Raw genomic sequence first — 20,551 nt, 5'->3', positions numbered from 1 at the left:
GTGGACGTCTTATGGTTGACTCAACTGTAACTCTATATTAACTGTCCTACCCTCACAGAGACGTTATCAACTGACACTTACAAGAGGTATGTCTCAGCTTGGTAAACATACTATGATTCAACTCCCTGAGGTAGGACGAAGAAGCCTGTGGGCTGAGGAAGGTATTATTTATTTCCAATGAGTCAAATTGAGACAGTGTTTACTCTGATTTAAAATAATAAGTTAACTTGAGTGTTCAGGCAAATATGGACACTAAAGTATAAGCAATCCTTCCGTACAAACATGAAAGATGACAGATTTCACTTTCAGCAAATATTGCTCTTAAACTGAGGTGTTCTGTCAGCCTGTGTGAATCCGTATCAGAAACATACAACATAATTATTCTTGAGAAGCACTTACAAGTCACCATTTCCTTAGAAAGAGAATGTACGGTTAAGTATTTTCCGCCGAACACACAGGATACTCCACACAATAGCCTCCCGCAAGGAAAAGCCTGCACAGGAAAAGCACTGAAAACCTAACAACCCAGTCCACACACAGTGACCACAACATGACTCACAAGTTTAAAAAACTCAATTCTTTTTATTAAACTTCTATTCTTTATGCAATCTGTATATATAAAAGTTCTAAAGCCATCAGCCTGAGACTAATACAGACAGTGAGGCGATCATGTGTTTCAGTTCAGTCCTCATTATTCGTTGACCAGCGGCCTGTGTGACACAGACGTACGTTAACAAAACCGTAAAAACAGGAGACATGATGAACACAGAGTGACAGACGGAAAAATGGACCACACAATGATGTCTTGTGTAGCCGGAGTGATTAGAAGTAGTCCATGATAAAAAAAAGGAGCTTGTGGACCTTGTTAAGAAGGAGTAAGCAGAATAAATAACATTAACGTTGGTTCGCCAACACTTCAGTCTCTCTTTGTGCTCCACTTACAAATGACTGGACACTAGCACCTGGCCTGTTTGTTTTTGTTGTTTTTTTTGGTGGGTGAAAGATGTGCTGGGCCGATGGCATTCGCAGTCATACCCACAATATGTGCATTTAACGTACACTACGTGCATTTCCCTGTTCAAATGTAAAATTACATGTGTGAATGTATGTTTAAGAATAACAGGGAGAGGCAGAGTCGTGTGTGCATCATAGTGCAACAATGTGTTAATTTGTTGAGTATGTAAACCATCATCTCATTAGTTATTAAACATATATCGACCACATACAAGGAATATTTCTGATTGATGTTTCTGAACATAGCATATTTTTCCATCATTATTATTAATACCATTTTTTTCAATTCTCTTAAATACAATATTTTACATGTCAGATTAAATACGGCTTAGTGTGCGTGAGTGTGTGTATCTTGGGGGGGCCAATGTAGTGGATGTAGATCCCACTCTGTGCTACTGGCACTGTTTCTTGTGTTCTGTGACGGAGGGTTGGGCTCTCGATAGAGACACATATACTCCACGACACCTGTAAGGTCCAACACATAGCGTGTGTGTTCAGTCACTGTCACTGGTCTCGCTGCTGGGGTCTCCCTGCACTTTGCTGCGGTGCTGCATCGCACGGTGGTAGGCCACCTGCACTGACTTGCGGATGTTGGATTTCCTGCCCTCCAGCATCTTCTCCTTGTCCAGCTCCTGGTCCACCCCGAGCGGCACCAGCTTAGAGCGCGGCAACCACTGCCTGTATACACACCAACATATATACACACAGACACATATACTCGAGTGTTAAATCATTTCCAATCAAATGGAGGTACAGTGTGCTTAGTTTAGAGTAAAACATGCATCAGAAGCAAAAACAGACAAACTGTAATCATAACAGGTCCTAACGTTTCATAAGGAAGACAAATTTGATGAAGAAGTTCCTGGTTCCTTAACTCTTCAGATGAGGCATACACAATGTGAAAGTAGATTAACTGCTACACATCCTTTAAGGGGATAGTCAAGGTGACGACGAGGTAATTCTTAGATTTTTTTCCCCAATGAACTTACAAGCAACCCTCAAAGAGAAGTGATTGTGCAGCACACCATGACCTATAATCACTCCTCTTCTATTCTCTAAAACCACGTTCGTCCTATTTCTGCTAAATGTTCTGTCGTCTAGCACTTCAGTACACGTACAGCAGTTTCCTTTGAACTATTGCCACAGAGTTACTTTTGTGCACGCATCCAGTAACATCAGACGCTTATTTTGCTTGCGCCTTGAGTTTTACTGTACTTCATTGTGAAAAAGAACAAAATGTCAGTGAGAACAAACAAAGAAGAAACAAACTTTAAGAACGATTAGTAAAAATACAATGAGTGAATACGAACAGATGAGACAAGATGACCCAGGGCACTGACCAAGTTCTCTTGTTGTCAAAGAAGAGGACCAGGAACAGGTGCTCCCTTGCCTCCTGGGTCATCTGCTCCCCTAGTTTTAGCACATCCAAAGGGGGGACAGGGATTGGGACACCCCGGTGGAACACCCCCTCCCTGGGCATCTTCGGGTCAATTATCTGCATGCAAACGGTGGAGGAGGGTTAGACGTATCCTGCAGCATGTCCTTAAGTAAACAGTTCACTTGGCTCTTGTCAGCATTATTTATTTTTATTCATCCACTTGTGTCTCACCAGAGCCGGATATGAAGGATAGCCTCTGCACTTGGCCCACACCAGGTCCAGAGCTTCCAGAGAAGAATAGTCATCAGAGGTCATCCAGCATCCTGACCTGGCCCGGCCTCGAACCACTGACAGTAAAGAACACAGCAACAGGAAGACAGTCATCATTGTGCAACCTCACTTCTTGCTAAACAGTACATAGTACAGTAAACAGTACGTGTTGCTCCAGATCTACTAGATTTCGATTCAATATGAACCAGTTTCATGACAACATAATATTTTTAAAAGTAATTTTTCATTGGTACTAAAGAGTCAAATCATATCAGATCAAAACATATTTTGCAGCTTGTCTCTAATGAATTACCAGCTAAATTCAGATTCAAATCTTTCTGAGAACACGCTCACTATCTACAAAAATAGAAACAAATTATGTATGCAGCGACAAATGAAGGTGTGTGTGTGCGTAAGGGTTTGAATGTGTGAAAACGCCCTTACAATGCGAAACGCTTCTCGATCCTCCGACGGAGTAGGAATCATTTTCAGTGCCCGACGTCTCCTCACTGCTATCCTCCTGGAAGGCAGAGCGAGAGAACGACGCCTTCCCTCTGCCCTGCTTAGAGGGGGTCGTACTGAGAGTGAAGAGGACACAGGGTTATAAAGATGCATATAAATGTATTAAAGTGTTATGGGTCAAAGATGTTATTAACACCACAGAATACCATAGAAAATAAAGGATAGAGAAATTAGTACTCTTGGTCAATGTGATTGCTTCTGTTTATGCATCATACTTGTTTTTTGCCCCTGACCTTGTATTCTACATGAACTGGACAGGGTTCACTCATTTGTAGTGTGTGAAAGTTGTATACATCTGTTTGTACTGTTTGTTTTTACTGTTGAAACAAATTGTCTGACCTGGTCCTCTTAATGAGTCAAGGTTAAATGTTGGCTAATACCACTGCAACGTGGTATCTTTAAGAACTTTAAATGGAATAGTACGACATTTTAGGAAATGTTTTTTCTTGCTCAGTAATTATTAACACACTGTACCTTGGTTTTTTAAGTCATACATAAACTAAATGTTAAAACAAAAAGTTGAGGTTTTACAGGGTGGCAGCGACATGGAGTCCCAGCTGGCTGCCTAGCAACCACAAAGTGAGGTCAGGTCAAACTGTAGACTTTTAAAGTTGCAAGAATTGACTTTTTGGCCAATTGGAGGAAGAGAAAAGCCACACTGGCAGACACACTACCCTGACTTTACATCACCTTATGAAGTTGGTATGGCTAATATGTCACCTGGTAATTTCTAATTCAAAGTTTGAACTAAACGTGACTACTTGCAAGTGGTTGGTAACAGAAAAGCTTTTAAGAACACCATGCGTACTGCTCTATTTCTAATGAACACCCAGTACGTCTGTGCACTAATCACCTGGTTCTGTCAGAAGCTGCGCTGCTGCTGCTACTGGTTGTGGACTCAGAGTCTGAACTGGAACGAGGGAGACGAGGCTCACTTCTGTAGACGCGGAAGCTCTCTGTTACTGGCTGGTTTCCTCCGTCAAAACCGTTACTTGGCAAACCTGAGGAAAAGAGACACAGACAGAGTGAAGTGAGAATGCGTCACTCAAACATTGCAGATTAAAGTTTATCCGTGCATTTGTCTACTGTACCTGGGAGCAGGTCATCGTTGTCACTGTCGCTGTCGGAGGTGGAGCTGCTGTGGGGGCTGCGGGGCCTCTTCCTCGGCCGGGTTGTTGACAGCAGGGGCAGCTGAGGGGGGCCGATAGGGCTTTGGCTCACCCCCGCCCCCCCATAGCCAGCATCACGGTTCTTCGGGGGACGTCCTGGCCTTTTGGGGGGTCCAGCCATTTTTTGGTTCTTCTTAGAGAAGAGGACAGACGTCCGACGACCCACCTCTGGAGCCAGAGCAGAGGAGGACACGCTCAGATCTTGGGGGAGAGAGAGAGGTTTATAGGTTAAAATGCAAGCGAATGTTACTTTCCTTTAAAAAAAAATGTCCGTGCTGCACGTGAATTATATTTTATTCTTTCCTCTTCCTAAACGCTCACCTTTCCCACCAATCTCCTGGCTGCTGCTTTCTCCCCCTTCATCGTGGTGTCCCGAAGAAGATGGGTGATGGGGTAGGGAAGAACCCCGGTCTCCTCCTCCCACAGACTCCCGGCCTCCCATACCGGAGCCTCCTTCTCGCTGGTGTGCAAGCTTCCTCTTGATAACACTGATCTCCTTCCTCAGAGCTTTGGCTCTGCGAGACTGACCGATGCTGTGCCTTCCCGAGCTGACCTCATCGAGGCGCGCCTGCAGGTAATGCAGCTGCTCCTCCAGTGGCAGCCGTCGCCTGTTCTCTGGCAGAAGCAGGTCTGTGAGGGGCAGGGAGAGAAAGGCTGTTAAACACCTTCAAAGAGAGAAAGAGAATGAAAATACAGTAATTATGAAGGAAACCTGTACGTGCAATTGACAAAAGGAATGAGGGCTTTTGTGAATTTTAACTTTCCCCCCTTTTTTAACTTAATGCCTACTACACCCATGACTTGTGGTCTGTTCCTCCTATCCCTTTGTGCAATGCAGACACCTCCCATCCTACTCCTATTTCCCTTCCCCTCCTAATTCCCTCTAGTATTTCAATCACAATTATGTGATACAGTGAAATAAAGCACACGTCTACATTTTCAGCCTCTAGCCTGTCAATTGTTACTGAATTGCGGGCATTTTACAACACACCGTATAATCTCCAAATGCAAGGTATTAATTGGCCTCCAAAATGTGGTTGGATGAAATTAGAAGTTCTCATTTGACTATATAATAATATTTTGCACCTTGCCTATTTTTTTTACTTTGGTGCTTGAGACAAAATGCTTGGGCTGCCATAAACCTCCCAATCAAAGTGAAAGGCGTTTACTTACCATCTTCATTAGAGGACAGTAACCCGTCTTTTTCTCGTTCCCGCTCCCTCTGCCGTTCTCTCTCCCGCTCCCTCTGCCGCTCCCTCTCTCGGTCTCTCTCTTGGTCGCGCTGACTGTCTGGGCTTGGCTCTCGGGGGAGGTGCATGCCCGTCTCATAGTCAAAGCCTATCCGTTCAGCTTGGCGTCTGGCGGTTCTTATGACGGCCCCGCCCATCTCTCTGAGGCGCAGGGCAGCGCGGTAGAAGACTGTGTCCTTGGCGTTGTACTTGAGGCAGTTGTTCACAATGAGGCCAAAGTCTGCCTCAAAGGCCTCAAAAGTGAGGTAGCGATGGGATTCCAGCAAGTTCCACATGGTCTGGAAGTCCATTGGAGTGTCAATATGGTCCAGGTAGTCTGGCACCTGGATAGTAGAGATCAGACAGAGGCATGACCTGCAAGTTCTAATAAGCTTTTGTATTTGTTCAGTGAATTTTCCGTGTGCAGATATCAGAGCAAACATGTAATTGAAAAAGTAGTTGCAAAAAAAAGGCAATATAACATATTTCTCCAAAAAATGCAACTTGGCAAGGATCCCTCAAATTTAGTCATTTAAGAGTTGTAACGATACTGAGCCGGCATTTTATGCAAATAAATAGATTAACATTTTTCATAATAGGAATTTTATCAATATAGATATAAATAAAATGCAAGTAGATAAAGAAGAAAGGGGTGATGTGTAATTTAACACACATTATATAGTAATTTAAATAAATGGAGACAAATATAATTTTCTTTTTAGTTTAATCAGATTATTATTATTTTTTTTTTTTAAATCAGAGATATAACCCAGCTAAAGTGAATATGCAAACCTGTTGAGTGTGAATGATGTATGCATTTACCTCTGCCAGGGGTACAGGTTCAGTGAAAAAGTTGTTAGTGTCTCTTTCCTGTAACTGTTCCAACGTACTCCTCAACAGCACCAGGAAGGGAGTCAGCTGCATCTCCAGCGCCATCTGCTGTACTTTAATCTGAACACAGAAACCATTTTTAACAACGTTCACACACTGACAAACAGACATAGCGAAATCTGTGTGGTAATAATGGTGTATGTGCACACAAATTTAATTCAAATGTATGTAAGTACCCATACACTCATATGTGACTGCACTGAGGTGCACATTGGTGTGTGTGTGTGTGTGTGCACCTTATTGCTAATGCGGTTTTGCTGAAAAGACTGAAAAGATATTACTGAAATAGCTAAGATGGCTATTAGATTGTATAAATAGTATTTTGTTTGGACCATAGACTGTATAATTAAAAATGTGCAGTGCAGTCGTCTCTGACCATCGCCTTATTGGTGGCCCTTGCTTTGCCAGCTCCCAGGTAATCCAAAAATATGCAAAGACGTGGAGCGTAGGTGGAGCAGAGGCGGGCTGAATGAAGTCTGGTTACAGAAAACAGCAACCTGTGACAGCACCCACTTGTCACTCAAAGCGGCAGTTTCCTTAATTATGCACAACGTTAAGCCCTCCTATAATTTAAACGGTGCAGATATATAAAAATTCCACCCCCTAGTTCTCATGAACAGGGAATTTAGCTATAGACACCAAAACCCTTTTCTGTACCAAGCTGTAAACATGTTTATTTCTGATGGAAAGTTGGGCATTTTAATATGGGGGCTTGGATTGAGATTAACTCAGTTCTTCAACCAGCCTCAAGAGGGCGTTCGAGGAACTGCAGTTTTTGGCACTTCGCGTAGGCTTAATTTGCAAGCCACGGAGGTTGCCCCAAGATTTGGACCTAATTATTGAGATTGTGTTACATTGCCTGAATGAAAGCAACTCTAATCCAAAGAGAAGACTTGCATACTAATCACTGTACTGTAAAGCTCACTGGAAAAACTATAGTGTGCTTCCGTTACGGTTTTGATCTGTTTGTCACAGAAATAAAGCTATTTGTGTCTAGAGGTGGGCGATATATATCGTTTGCGATAATATCGTCATTGTTGTTTTGACGATGTGCAAATTTCCATTATCGAGTATTTAAATTACTTCGACAAAAACAATGAAACGCCCGCGGAAACTCCTCACATCCATTAATACACGGTGCAGCAACGCTCTCTACAGCATGGCAGGATTCAGTCACACAACTAGTGGGCCTACGTGATCACATGGCGTGATCACGTGACCTCTCGCTAGCATCCTCCTTGCAACAGTTTAGCAGCGCGTTGTGATGATAGAGAGAAAATGCAAGCATCTCCAGTCCCTGAAGCTACCGGTACTTCAGATGATTTAGTGCCGAGACGTGGGTCCTATGGGCTTCAGTGTTCAGAGCGCTCAGCGCCTTCAGCGGTAAAAAGATGTCAGCGGAGACGGGTTTTTTTTTGCGCAGCGCTCAGAGTGCTTCAAGTTGAAATCTGTTCAACTTTTAACACCGCTGGGCGCTCGGAAAATGAGTTTTTGAGCGCTCTCAGCGCTGTAAATGCGTTTGGTGCGTTTTGGCAGCTCAGACAATTCTAATCACATTTTAAAGGATATCGACTGATTATCGCTATCCCAAAAAATATTGAGATATTATTTTTTGCCCATATCGCCCACCCCTATTTATGTCTCACCGTCTCCCTCTTGAGTTTTTCCCTCTTGCGGATGAGCTCCACCAGCAGCCGGGCTCTCTCCAGGTCGTGTCTCAGTCTCTGCCAGGCCTTCAGCTGCTCCTTTAAAGCAGACTGTTTCTCCTCGCTGTCTCTCTGCAACACCAACACGCACAAATCCACACATTTGGAATTAGGCATGTACAGAACTATAATAACATGCACACATTTAAAAAAAAAAAAATACTATTTTACTAGTTACCGGAGGGAGCTGTGATGGAGGTTGTGGTGGGAGTGGGTCAATATGTCGTTGTGACTGCAGGTGGGTTTGAAGCCGGCGTAGCAAAGGTACACCATTACGACTTTGCCTCTTCAGGGTCCAGTAGCTGTGAAGTCGTTGCATGAACTGGCTCTTCCTGGGTACCGTTAAATTACTGGTGATTTTACTCAGCCTGGGGGGAAACAAACACCACGTTCAAACTCTGTTACTCACATGTCATAATGTAAAACTTTCTTTATTATTATAAGAGAAAGTCTCCCCTGTTCGAGGAGAAGGGTGATTTACAGAACAGCAGATCTACTGGAGATTGCAGTGAAAAAAACAAAACAGAAAAGGGACCCAAATCATCCAAAATTAACAGGAATATGTGCAGCTTGGAGCTGTGAAGCACATACAGAACAGGTAAAAGGTTGAGTGGTAGTACCTGTGGGGAGGTATGCAGGGCACAGACACCACTGGTGCAGCAGCTCTCCTCTCAGCTAAGATCTTCCTCGCTCTTTTCATCTTCAGCCTGGACTTGGCCTTCGCCCTCTTGGCGCGCTCAGAGCTCCAGCCCTTGGAGTCCTCATCAGGGCCGATGCTGGGCTCGTCATCCTCCTCCAGCTCTCCTTCACTGTGAGATGAGCCCATGCTGGCCCCGCCTACCCCCGCCAAAGGTCGGGCTGATCCTGGGGGCGTGTGGATGTCACAGTAGGCCGTCTTGCGGACGCTGAAAGAGGTGCCATTGGCCCCAGTCTCTCTGACAGGCTCCATTTTCATATAGAGGCCCGCCTGCTGGGCACAGGTGACGTGGAAGGCTGTGTAACAGTTGGCTTTGTGACACTGTATGCAGGCGCCTGAACCACGCTGCTTGCAGATGTAGCAGGTGAGCTTCCAGCGTGCAGGAGGAATGTGCTCAATACTATCGATTGGCTCCAGAAAGACTGTGTTAGCGAAGCAGACCTGAGGAAAGGCAGCAAAAACTCACTTAACTGCAATACTCTAAACAAAGAGTAATAATGAGATAACAGACTGACTGAACCATGGAAACCTGCAGAAAAGTAAAGCAACTTTGATTCTGAAGGAAACAGACTAATACTGAAAGCTGTGTGCAACACAAATAAACATGGCACAGTGCAGAGCACCTCAATAGCTGCAATATCTGTTCTGATCGAGAATGCATGTAACGGTGTGTGGATTTACCTCTGGGATCCAAAGGGCACACACTACATGTGCCCAGCGTGCATCGTCTGTCTGTTTGAAAGCTCCTCCCTTGTTGGGACAGAGAGCACAGTCCACAGCTCTACTTGGCGACTGCAGACAGCGACGACATAACCACTGGCCCTCTGGGATGTAGGGAACACCGTAGCACTCTTGGTGTACCGCCAGGTTACACATGTCACAGAACAGGATCACATTGCTGTTCTGACACTCTCCATCGTTGCAGATGCAGCACACAGCATCTTCATCGATTAGGGTACTGGGGTCTGCCTGGGAGAAAGGAAGATAAGGACATCAGAGTTGGATGCATTTGATAAACATTTCAGTGTTAAAATATTATTTCCCCCTCATTCTCCATGTCCAGGTACCTTGTTGTGGCTCTCGAAGTAGGACTCCTTCTCTAGGCGGTCCATGAGATACTCAAAGACCTCCTGAGGGATGGGTGTCACACCGTCACGCCGCCGCTTGTCGTTCATGATGTCAAGCCAGATGTAGTCCTCCTCATCAATGTCATACTCTACCTCCTCATCCAACTCCTCCACAGACTTATCAATGTACCTGAGCACCAGAGTTGGAAAAAAGTCAAAAATGTGTTCATCTTATAACATAATAGTATGTGGACAGAAAAGAACGGTAATTAATTGGGGACATAGGATTAGCACCAACTTCAACATTCTTAAAAAAAAGAGGAAATAATGACAGAATATGAGGAATCAGAGTCAAATTAATGACTTGACACATGCACAACAATGAGCTGTGTAACTGCAAACAAACTAGTGACTGACTGTAAATGTGTGCTTCGAATATTTACAACTCACTAAATCTATTTTCTGTATAAACAAGATGCTTCTTCTATACATGCACAACATTACTGCCATGTACTTAGCAATAATCCTGCTTTTAATTCTCACACCCCCTATGTAATTGTTAATGAATCAGATCATAATTCTCAGTGCTGACCTGTAGTAAGATGATGGCCGAGGAGGAGCATCAGGTCTCTCTTGGTCCAGTTCTCTGAAAACCGCCTCTGGGAGCTTCACTGCAGGACCAGACTGAGCGCTGTGATGATGAGATGAGCCATCCTTCTTCTTTTCTTTACTCTTATGCTTCCCAGACTTTGGAGTGGATTTGCCCCCATTGGAAGATGGGATATCTGGGCGGTCCTTGCCACTGCCTCCTACCTCGCTACCTCCACCTCCACCATCACTACCGTTACACACTCCTCCACCACTACCACCAGTACCAGATGGTGGAGCATCCTCCGCATCGCTGTCTTCCTCTGACACCACGTCAATGTTCTCAAAGATGCTAATGCGGTGGATCCGTCCTTGGATATCCAGCTCCACCATGCGCTGTGCCTGGGCATAGGTCATAGTCTCTCTGCCAGGGGAGTGAGAGCGCTCCGACCGGTTGGGGCTACCAGGCGTGTTCCCCCCATGCCCCGGTCCTCCACCTCCATTACCTCCACCATCGTCCGTATCCCCTGACCCGGCCAACGAGGCGCGTGGAGGCCGTCCCTTTCTCTTCTTCTGGGGGACAGTCTGTGCAGGAGCTGGGTTGTCATGGTCATAGTGGTAAAGGTGATACTCAATGCCACTGTAGCTCTTGTAGACCTTACGGCAAGTCTCCACGGGGCACTCGTAAGGGGGCTTGGTGGCCCGCAGATTGTGACAGAATGTCTTTACATCAAAGTCCAGCCCCATTGTGCCAACAGCCACTGCTGGGACAGATGCTGTTCAAGTTTACATCTGACAGAGGGGAACACAAAAGGAGGACCATGGGAGGATCAATTCCAGAGATTGAATTCTGATTACAATAACGTTTCATTAATTAGATACCACCTACTGTCACTGGGACTTTAGTAGTTGGACAGCAGTCTAGACAAGTCGTGCCTGCACATTGTGCACCTGTTATGGTAGTCACGTGACCATGCCCCTCATTCCCAGTAGCAAACATGTTATTATGTTCGGGTACCCAATAGCAGGTGCAGTTCAGGTCAATATGTTTGCTTGTGTCCCTGTCTAACTAACGTACGGGTAAATTCAGTTAACGTGCAGTGACACAAACGGCACAACAGTGAGTCTAGTTGACAGTTTCAAGCTTGTTTACAGCCAATGAGTTACAACAAAATCTGGCTAATGCAAACAAAGCGCAGGACACGATTCAGTGTGAATATCCCAAAGCCAAACATACGACTTATAATGCATTTAAATCCAGCTAACGTTAGCCTTAGCATTTTGCTGATGCTTCCTCCTCAAACAATGAAACATTGCAGCCTGACGCTGCTAGCCAGCATGCTAACAGCAGCTAGCAAACAACAACACCAAACCATTGTGCAAACAGCAGAGCTACAGAGGATGCAGCACACCGGTACCAGTCACGAGTTAACGTTACAAACTAGCTCTCGTTAGCTTCTGTTCATTATATTTTATGTCTGAATCGGACGCACACAGTGATTTCACTGAGCCCAGCAACGTGAAGTAGGTTGGTTTAATTCGCGTTAAGACGTTAGCTACACAAAGAGAGGTGTCACTTTGACCTCAGAGCATTTTTTTAAAAGCACAATTAATAACAAATAACAAACAAAGAGTGTTTAAAGTTACATACAACAGCAGCCTGACTGTAACTCAGATGACCATTCAGTCCTCTTTAGGTAGGTGAGTGTTTCCCTCCACAATGACCTCACCCTGTGAGTCTCAGATACTGAGCAGCAAAATGACAGTATAACGTGTGATTTCATGAGATTAGCAGACTACTACAGCATGTGGGAGAGCAGGACAAAGTAGTTCATTAAACAGCTAGGGTCGATCAACCAATTAGTTCTTCCCTGTGGTGAAATAACTTAAAAAATGTTGAGCGATACGAGGAAAATAGCAAGGCATGCTTAATGCATCAAGGGGGCTTTTACTACTTCGTGTTTCCAGGGCACAGTGGGTTAAGATGGAGTACTAAAATGACCGCAGATTAACATTAGATTTAACTGTCAAAGATGTGACCCAGTTTTCCCACATAAATAACCGAGTCTTCAGCCCGTTTTAACGCCACAGAATCTGTACCAACGTTATAAACACTTACTACTCCACGTTCCTCAAGACTGCGTGCTTCGGAAACCTCACACCAGATCGGAAGGGTTGTAGATCGATTTTAATTCATTGGATAGTCCCAGGTGAGATCGCGGGAAGCGTAAAAAATTACCAAGTGAGATGTTTTTATGAAACAGTATAATATCCCGATCATTTCATTGTGTTGGGAATAATTCAGGAACTCGGTTGAACAAAAGGGGCAACCGTTGCTGTAACGTTACGCCGCAGACGCGGGTTGACACATTCGCCACACGGAGCAGGGTCTATATTTCTCGGCTTTGGTTTTAAAAATAGGGCCCTGTATGCACACTTGAGCCGAGATTTGGTGATAGGATAAGATATTATGTTCCAAACGACTATTTAATAATTTGTTTTAATCGATTTCTACCCAATCGATTATTCCCCCCATAGGTTATTTTGTGTTGAATGTTGCGAATCTGCGGCTTTGTTTCAAAGATGTCGGCAGGACTGAGCGTGAAAACATCCAAGTCTGGTCCGAGTGCACGTCACACTTTCAAATAAGTCCATCAATATATAGCAACAAAAAATTAAAACCACTCCTGATGTATCATTTATTGATGGAATTTGTGTTTATCTACATAAGCTTATAAATAATCAGAAGTATACTTTTTTTTTTTTATTGTGATATAGCCCTCTAGAAATAAAAACAACAATGAAACATACCTTCAAGCACAAAATAATATTTATTATCTCTCTCAACATACAGTCTGTGATTCTTTTGAGTGCAGCAGGGTAGGGTGGGGTAATGCAGTGGGACATACAGCAGGCAGAAGCAATCCCACAGTTTAAATACAAGCCTTTGACAATCAGCATATTCACCAGGGGGCAATGTTGTCCGGAGAGAAGTGAGATGAGCAGAGAAGGGAAGCGTTAAGAGGACTGCACCTTCCTCTCTGCATTTCATCTTCTCCCGTCGATCACTGCATCCAAAATGAATATGGCGACAATAGTTACTCCCTCCTCTGCTCCCCATGAGTTAGCAGCGAGGGAGGTGGAACAAAACATACCAGGTACAAGTGACAGAGAACAGAAATCTCTTACTACTGGAAGTATTTCACCAAAGCAGAAGACTCTGCATAATATCCTATAAAAGTCCAATTCAAACCGAATTGATGGAATAATATACATCAAAGCAACCCCTCCACCACCGCCAACCAACACCCCTAAACAGTCAAACAAACAAAATGTACAAATATAAACTACAAGAAAACTGTACAATTCACAGCTTGGCAGGATTGGGGTGCTGAAACCTCTCAAATGTGTTGTGGAAATGTGAAATTTCTAACCATAGTAGCTGTATTGTTTATCTTTGCTTTGTGGAACATGAAAAGTTGGCCATGCTTGTCAGTGATAAAAAAGTACAGGCGGTGAAACCCACTATATACAATGTAGGAAACTCTTAAACACAGGTTAGAATTAAGGGAGACTATATGTTGTGCAAATCTCCCGCATCAAGTATCATTTGAAATTTTGCAATATATATATATATATATATATATATATATATATATATATAACTGGAAAGAAAATGAAAACAACAAAAAAAAGGCTGTCATCTAAAGCAACCTGGGAAATAAAAATTCACAACATTTCAACAAGGCAATAACACTGCTTTGTGAGCGTCTCATTTGTTATTTTAATTTGAAGAGGTTGTTCTTCTACGTACCATCTTATGTGTATAGAATTAACTGTACAGTGGAATCACCTCAGACAATAGCAGCATAAAAAAAAAAAAATCAAGCTTTAAACATCAAATAATTAAAAAAGAAAAGAAAAACATCAGACTTAAACTTGTGATTGCACAAAACATTTTTACATACAGTGTATGCTGAGTAATAGGATAGCCAAGTTGAAAGAACATTGAGCAGTAGTGACTTCAGAGTTTGATTGGTGATTTATGTTTATACTTTGCCTGGTAACTTCTATCTGTTGCTTGGTGATTTGTTTTGTAACTTTGTTCAACTTTTCAGCTTGCTCCTGTTGCACACATCAGAGATAAGGCTTGTGGCAAGGCCACGATCAAAGCTTTGTGGAGGGGTTAAATTGCACTTTTAAAGCCTCAAGCCTTCACATATTAATTGCTACATTCTGATCAGAACACTACCAGAGGCATATACTGTAGAAAGAACTATGTACAGTATATATGGCTCTGGACACTGCCTTTCTTTTGAGCACAAGGCTACAACACTGCCAACTCTTGTGCTGTCCAACGCATCAGTTGTCCTATCAAAAAGAGGCTGTGTCCGACTGAACCATTTGACCTGAAAGAGTGGATTTTGGCTGCTGGCGTAATTTTTTTTTTTTTTTTTTTCTCTCATCAGTCGTACATTAACCATTTGTTTCTGCAAGGCAACGGTACATCTCACCACTATGGCATTCCATCTGTCACAGGGGTGGAAAGTAAACAAGGGTTAAAACATGATTTTATTATTTAAATAAGAGCATATACTGTGTTAATAGTGCAGTACTACAAGGGCATTCATATGTAAACCAAAAACAAAAGTGTCTGTAATGCATTAAAAAAAGAGACTGCACTCAAGCTACCATCAAATAAAATAACTTGGATGCAGACATGCTTTGTTTCACAGAAGGAAAAGAAATCTATAAATCCATGTTCAAGGCACTACATTTCTTCAAATATCTTTATCATAAATACTGTCCTGTTTATGTATCTCAAACCACTGGTATTTGGATTCCAATGTAGTGTTTAACGTGTACATAACACAGAGAAAGGCTAAATCAATGTGAAAACTGCAGTAATAAAGAATAAAGTGAAATTCGTTTTTCGTGACCGCTGTCTTGTATGGCTGAGTTTTAGTCAAGACCAAAGCCAAAAAGCATTAGGTATTTAGACATACATACTTAACATGTACTGTATAGTATACACACATATGCACATACACACACATACACACAATTAACTACAGATATAGGTGTTGTACAAAGAATATCAACACTCGCATCATGTTATTTACAAGATCCGATTATGTACATGGGTGGCTCTGGTAAACCATACACACCAACACATTTAAGTAAGCAGATTAGGTAGTCCTAGTAGTTTTCGGACAGGGCCCACTCTCTGGGTCATGCATGACCATGGTAGGGTAGGCTTTGATCCCTGGGTTTGCCATTGTGGCATAGGGCATCATTCTTGCAGCACCAAGCAGGCCTACGGGACCCACGGACCCTACAGGACTAGGCATGCCAGGCCACTGCTGGGGGTAAAGAGGACCAGGAACCATCCCGCCATAGGAGCCTGCTGGCAAAAGATACCCAGGAGGGAGCATTGCTGAGGAGTTGGGAGCTAGGGTTGTGGGCATACCAGGGCCTAAAGCAGCAGTCAGGGGGCAGGAAAGAGGCAGCTGGAACTTGCTTGGACCAATATGGCATTTCATCTGAAACAGAAGGGAGTGGTTGTACAAAGTGGTGCATAGACCTCCTTATAAGTACATCAAATGTCACAGATCAAAGTACAACCCAAAATCTGATCCTAAATCATCTCCATTTCGAATACCTCGCGCGCAGCTGCTCCCATGGGTGGCGCTTTGCCCTCTAGGTCCTGCTTGCGTCTCTGCTGTTTGATCTGGTTCAGTGAGGGGCGTGGTTGATTGGCTGCCGCAACAGTCTCCTTGGTCCAGTCGTCTACCAGTTTGTGAAGATCATCAGTAAATGTGCCTCTCTTGTTGTTGCTGTTGTTGGTCTGGACCTGAGCGAGCCGTGTGATTGGCTGAGGAGATGGTGAGGGCGTGGCTGTGGTGAGTGACGGCTGTGTCTGACTGGCGGCTGTCTGAGCTGTGGTGGTGTTGAGAGAAGACCCTGAAAAGACACAAAACGTCTTAAAAATCTGTCCGGTTCCAAAAATTGGACGGTCAAATCAATTGGCTGCTGTATGGCGTAGTTTAAGGACACAATGACCCTATAATATCACCTTCATGAAAGCCGACTTTTAATATGTTAATAATAGTCCTTCTCAGTTTTGTTGAGGCCAGAGTAAATGTGAATCCAACTTATTTACTGTGACACGTATTTTGCCAACAGAGCAGCCAAAGGATTACAACATAAATGACTTTCATGAGTAATTAGAGATAAATGGAATGTTTGATATGCAAGCAATGACAAAACCCAGCTATCCAGACATCGACACTGCCATGCAGAACAACAACAAACGTAAATGAATGCACCCACATTTTCAACAATAACTGCCACATTTTTCAAAGAGACAAAACAAAGAGAAAATAAAGTGCACATACAAAAATAAGGAGGACTAAAATAGTGAGGACAGAGTAAGAAAGACAGAGAGTAAGAAGGTAAATGAGATAGTTACTACTACTGCGCTCTTTGCCTAGACATAGTCGTTTCAGAGTGGACCCTATAAAAAGGTAAAACAGCACAAGACAGAAACAGTTAGGCCAGGACACACTGCACACCACAAGTATGTGGACAAGCTGCTTCAAAAGCACATTCAGCTATCAAAACAATTGGGGAGAGAGAAAGAGGAAAAGGAGGACAAGGGGTTTGAAAATCAGTGAGGAGGACTGGAAGAAAGAGCCTAGGTGTTCTATTTAAAATGGGCAATCATTTGAAATGCTGACTATTACAAAGTGTACCTGACAAGCTTAGGAAAAAGAGAGCACTCCTAGCCTGTGTGGTTTTATGATGTTGCATGTAAATTAGTTCCTGCATTTCTATCAACCATGCCAGGATGAAAGCCATTATATCTTATGCTGCCTTGAAAATGTGATGGAAATGGTTTTCTTAATTACAACAACATTGTGTTGGACAGAAATCTGGTAAAATGAAGTCATTATCCTTTTAATCGCCTTTACAAATAATTTTGATTTAATTGTCAAGATTTGGTATGAATCAATGCTGCATTAGTGGGAAGGGAGAGACCATAACAAGATAATGAGTGTTTTCTAAGAAAGGAAGACTGGAGCCTGGATTAAAAAGAGATCCCTTTGTCGATGTGAGAATGCCTGTGAAACAAAACATGAAACCAAAATAAATAAAACTTCGAACTAAAAGAGCACACAGATACTAGCTGGAACTCATCAGAGTCAGCAGTTGTCAGAAACATGCAGGTAACTCAGGAGAGGTGGAAGGAGAAAAAAAAAAAAGTAGTAATATTGATGATACAGCCCTTCATATGGCGGAGCAAGTCTCCATCAGTGCCCTGCCTGGCGCCTGCACCATGCACGTCTTCTCCGTCCAAACATGAGGGACAGAGAGAGCTCTCCGCTACCTCAGCAAAGGGCCCTGCCTATCAGGGAAGGGCTGGGGGTGGGGGATGGTGGGTTTTTTCTCTGTGTTAGTATACAGAGGATTTCTGACTTGGGCAAAATGCCTTGACTTGGGAGATGTTATACAATCAAAATTAACAGTGGATGGAAACACACAACAATAAATAGGGTATAAAGGCTTTGGTAATCTCCCTCACATGTGAACACACACTTGAACAAACAGGCACACTGTCTTGTTTTAAATCTGACCTCAAGCCCATGTTTGGAGAGAACAAGCCCCAGTGTGCTTGTGGGGTCTGCTTTTTTTAAAGCCAGAAGCACTGCACAAAGCATTTGTATGAGGAGGAGGGGGCAGTATACCCACAAATGAATGGATGATTGCCAGAGGAAAGACTGCGTAAAGTCACTTGCAGCCCTGGTATTCGAGGCCACACACATGGATCTATGAGAGGCATCCACACCCTGGAAATGTCTCCTTTTCAATCTTCATGCAAAGAAACTGAATGGTGGCCGGGCTAAATTCATACAGCCATTGTTACTCTTTTTCTTCTACTTCATTCTTTCTGACCACCAGAGACGGGGCTTCCCATCTGGAGGACTAATAGCAAAAACTTTCTGAGCTACACTGTGAGGGTGTTGGTAAGATGGCCGCTGCTACAGGATTACACAAGGCCATATTAACACTGTATTCAGTGCACAAATGTACATCAAAGCACACGCTGTTGTAGCACAGTCATCTAATCATCTACCCACAAATGCAGACCAGCATTTGCACTTGATATCAAGAGGTACAGGAATTACTCTGAACCTGTATTCATGAAAAATATTTTCGACAATAGATTCAGAAAGCCTGTGCTTTGATAAAGGATAGCCTCTTGTCTTGGCATAACATACAAAAAACAAAATCACTGTTGCTGAAATTCATCTAAATCTAAATGTTTGCTCAAGGTGCATTAAGTCTGAAGTCATCCTGCAACTGTCGAGTGATGAAAAAAGATAGTAGATCAAAAAAAGGTTGATTGAAATTAAAGATATAGCTGTCAGCACCAATTTTCAAATTGCTTTTTAAAATGCAAGGCTCTCCGTTTAAATTGGTATTGAATTTGCAACTCTGTTAAACATGCGAAGACAGCTCTCTGCCAGTGTCTTTCTTAATACAACCACTGAGGGGCAGACCTTCAAGCCTCAAGAAGACAGATTTTATTATTGGAACTCATACTTGGTGTATGAGTATCAAACAAGACTGGAATCCAACAGTGCCATTATCTACCTTTCAGTGCCACAAACACTTCTGCATCAGTTACAATGTCTAATAGCAGTAACAGGGGAAGGGACTTACAGCAAAGTCACAGGCTAAAACAAAAGCTACACAGAAATATGGCCGGCTTCATTCACTGCCTGAAGATGAAAAGGAGACACATCCTGGCTGCAGAAGCCTTTGATACTCGTAGCACGTGCCTACGTTAGCTAGATTCAGTTGATATTAGTTTTGAATACCAACATGTGCATGTGAAGGATATCCTCTGGCGGTCAGGAAAAAAAAAAAAAAAAATCATACAGAACACAAACTTTGAGGTCATTGAGAGAGGGGACGAGTGGTAGGAATATAAAATAGGTGATGTATGTGAGGAGGCCTGTGAGGAGGTTGGAATAGGAGATAAATTACATATAAATAAAAAAAAGTAGTTGATAGAAGAGAGAGGCAGGTTAAATAAAGAGAAGATGGAAATGAGTGAGGGGAAATAGAAAAGAACAAATACAAACAGATGGACAGAGACACAGGTCCACTGAGGAATCTAGTGCGTGGTTTGCTACTAGATTTATAGGTGACTCTCTCTGACGTTTGGTGGTAAACCGTCCAGCCTGTAAAAATGAATATAAGAGGGAAGAAGAGAAGAAACAAGAGAAACACTTTGTAAAAGTGCACACAGACAGGGATGAGAAACCCCCACCATCAAAAGCACCAGCAATGGATACTAAGAAGGAGTGCAAGATATGCAGGATTCCACTATATTATCTGGTGATTAATGGGACATTTCAGCCAGTAATTACAACTGATAGAAAGCATTATTAAGGGGGAAAATACAACCAGGTAAGAGTATTGTGGTTCTGGGTGCTTGGATTTTGACTCTGACATCAACTGTTTGTCTATTAATTAATTAGTTAGTTATTGTTTATTTCATGGGGTCATATAAAACTGTGAATAGTGTTTATAGCTTGGATTGTAATTTGAAACACCCACCCCTAAGAGTGCTTTTGCCATGACATAAAACCAGAAAGATAACAAGAACTGACAAAATATGAATTGAAAGTGTTTATACAGTGAATTTGACTGAGGCTTGAATTTAACAAAAAACAGTTCAACTAGGAATCCCCATTCATCAGCTGCACAAAGCTGTTAAGTTCACATTATTTTAGAGTGAACTAAATTAAAACATTTCAAACTAAAAAACATGGCAAACTGCTACAGCTTAAAGCACATAACTAGTGCGTTACAAAAACATTAAAGAGGTACGAAGACGTTTTACAAGGAGGGATACTGTGGGTCACTGTGAGTTCCTTCCATGTCATTGCCACCTCCAAAATATTGTTAAACTACAAAAAGAGCCATGTTTTATTATGAGTTGTCAAC

General features: G+C 42.8%; 2 protein-coding genes across 4 annotated transcripts in view; both read right to left on the bottom strand.

The window, feature by feature from the left end:
• Positions 1–562: 562 nt before the first annotated feature.
• On the bottom strand, positions 563–12,887 carry brpf1 (bromodomain and PHD finger containing, 1). 3 transcript variants are annotated; one of them, XM_051425313.1, is made up of 16 exons: positions 12,651–12,887; positions 10,536–11,323; positions 9,944–10,133; positions 9,558–9,845; positions 8,800–9,317; positions 8,358–8,547; positions 8,120–8,251; positions 6,405–6,533; positions 5,527–5,926; positions 4,675–4,983; positions 4,276–4,554; positions 4,038–4,185; positions 3,107–3,240; positions 2,624–2,739; positions 2,355–2,509; positions 563–1,692 (listed from the first exon to the last, which is right to left on the bottom strand). In XM_051425313.1, exons 2-16 carry the CDS (start codon positions 11,276–11,278, stop codon positions 1,509–1,511), a joined length of 3,915 nt encoding a protein of 1,304 aa, XP_051281273.1. In that variant the 5' UTR covers positions 11,279–11,323; positions 12,651–12,887; the 3' UTR covers positions 563–1,508. The 3 variants fall into 3 exon arrangements, with proteins under 3 accessions (XP_051281273.1, XP_051281271.1, XP_051281272.1); XM_051425311.1 differs by having other exon boundaries at positions 8,120–8,261; positions 8,359–8,547; XM_051425312.1 differs by lacking the exon at positions 12,651–12,887 and adding an exon at positions 12,183–12,611 and having other exon boundaries at positions 8,120–8,261; positions 8,359–8,547.
• Positions 12,888–13,343: 456 nt separating this feature from the next.
• LOC127376881 (serine/threonine-protein kinase WNK2-like) overlaps positions 13,344–20,551 on the bottom strand; it is a 42,391-nt gene continuing 35,183 nt past the window's right edge. The window contains 4 exon segments of the mRNA XM_051424254.1: positions 13,344–16,074; positions 16,194–16,495; positions 17,004–17,048; positions 19,684–19,782. Of these exon segments, the coding sequence (XP_051280214.1) occupies positions 15,721–16,074; positions 16,194–16,495; positions 17,004–17,048; positions 19,684–19,782 (800 nt within the window). The 3' untranslated portion in view covers positions 13,344–15,720.

Source organism: Dicentrarchus labrax, unplaced genomic scaffold (genome assembly GCF_905237075.1).
Source record: "Dicentrarchus labrax unplaced genomic scaffold, dlabrax2021, whole genome shotgun sequence".
Taxonomy (NCBI): Eukaryota; Metazoa; Chordata; class Actinopteri; family Moronidae; genus Dicentrarchus; species Dicentrarchus labrax.
Note: the sequence above shows the minus strand (reverse complement) of the source record. Positions and strands in the feature narration are given on the sequence as shown.

Coding starts and splice junctions, on each gene's coding strand:
- brpf1 (XM_051425311.1), bottom strand. CDS start 11,278: ATGGGGCTGGACTTTGATGTAAAGACATTCTGTCACAATCTGCGGGCC. Junction 9,846..9,943: donor ACTTCGAGAGCCACAACAAG/GTACCTGGACAT, acceptor CCTTTCTCCCAG/GCAGACCCCAGTACCCTAAT. Junction 1,693..2,354: donor TTTGACAACAAGAGAACTTG/GTCAGTGCCCTG, acceptor GTGTGTATACAG/GCAGTGGTTGCCGCGCTCTA.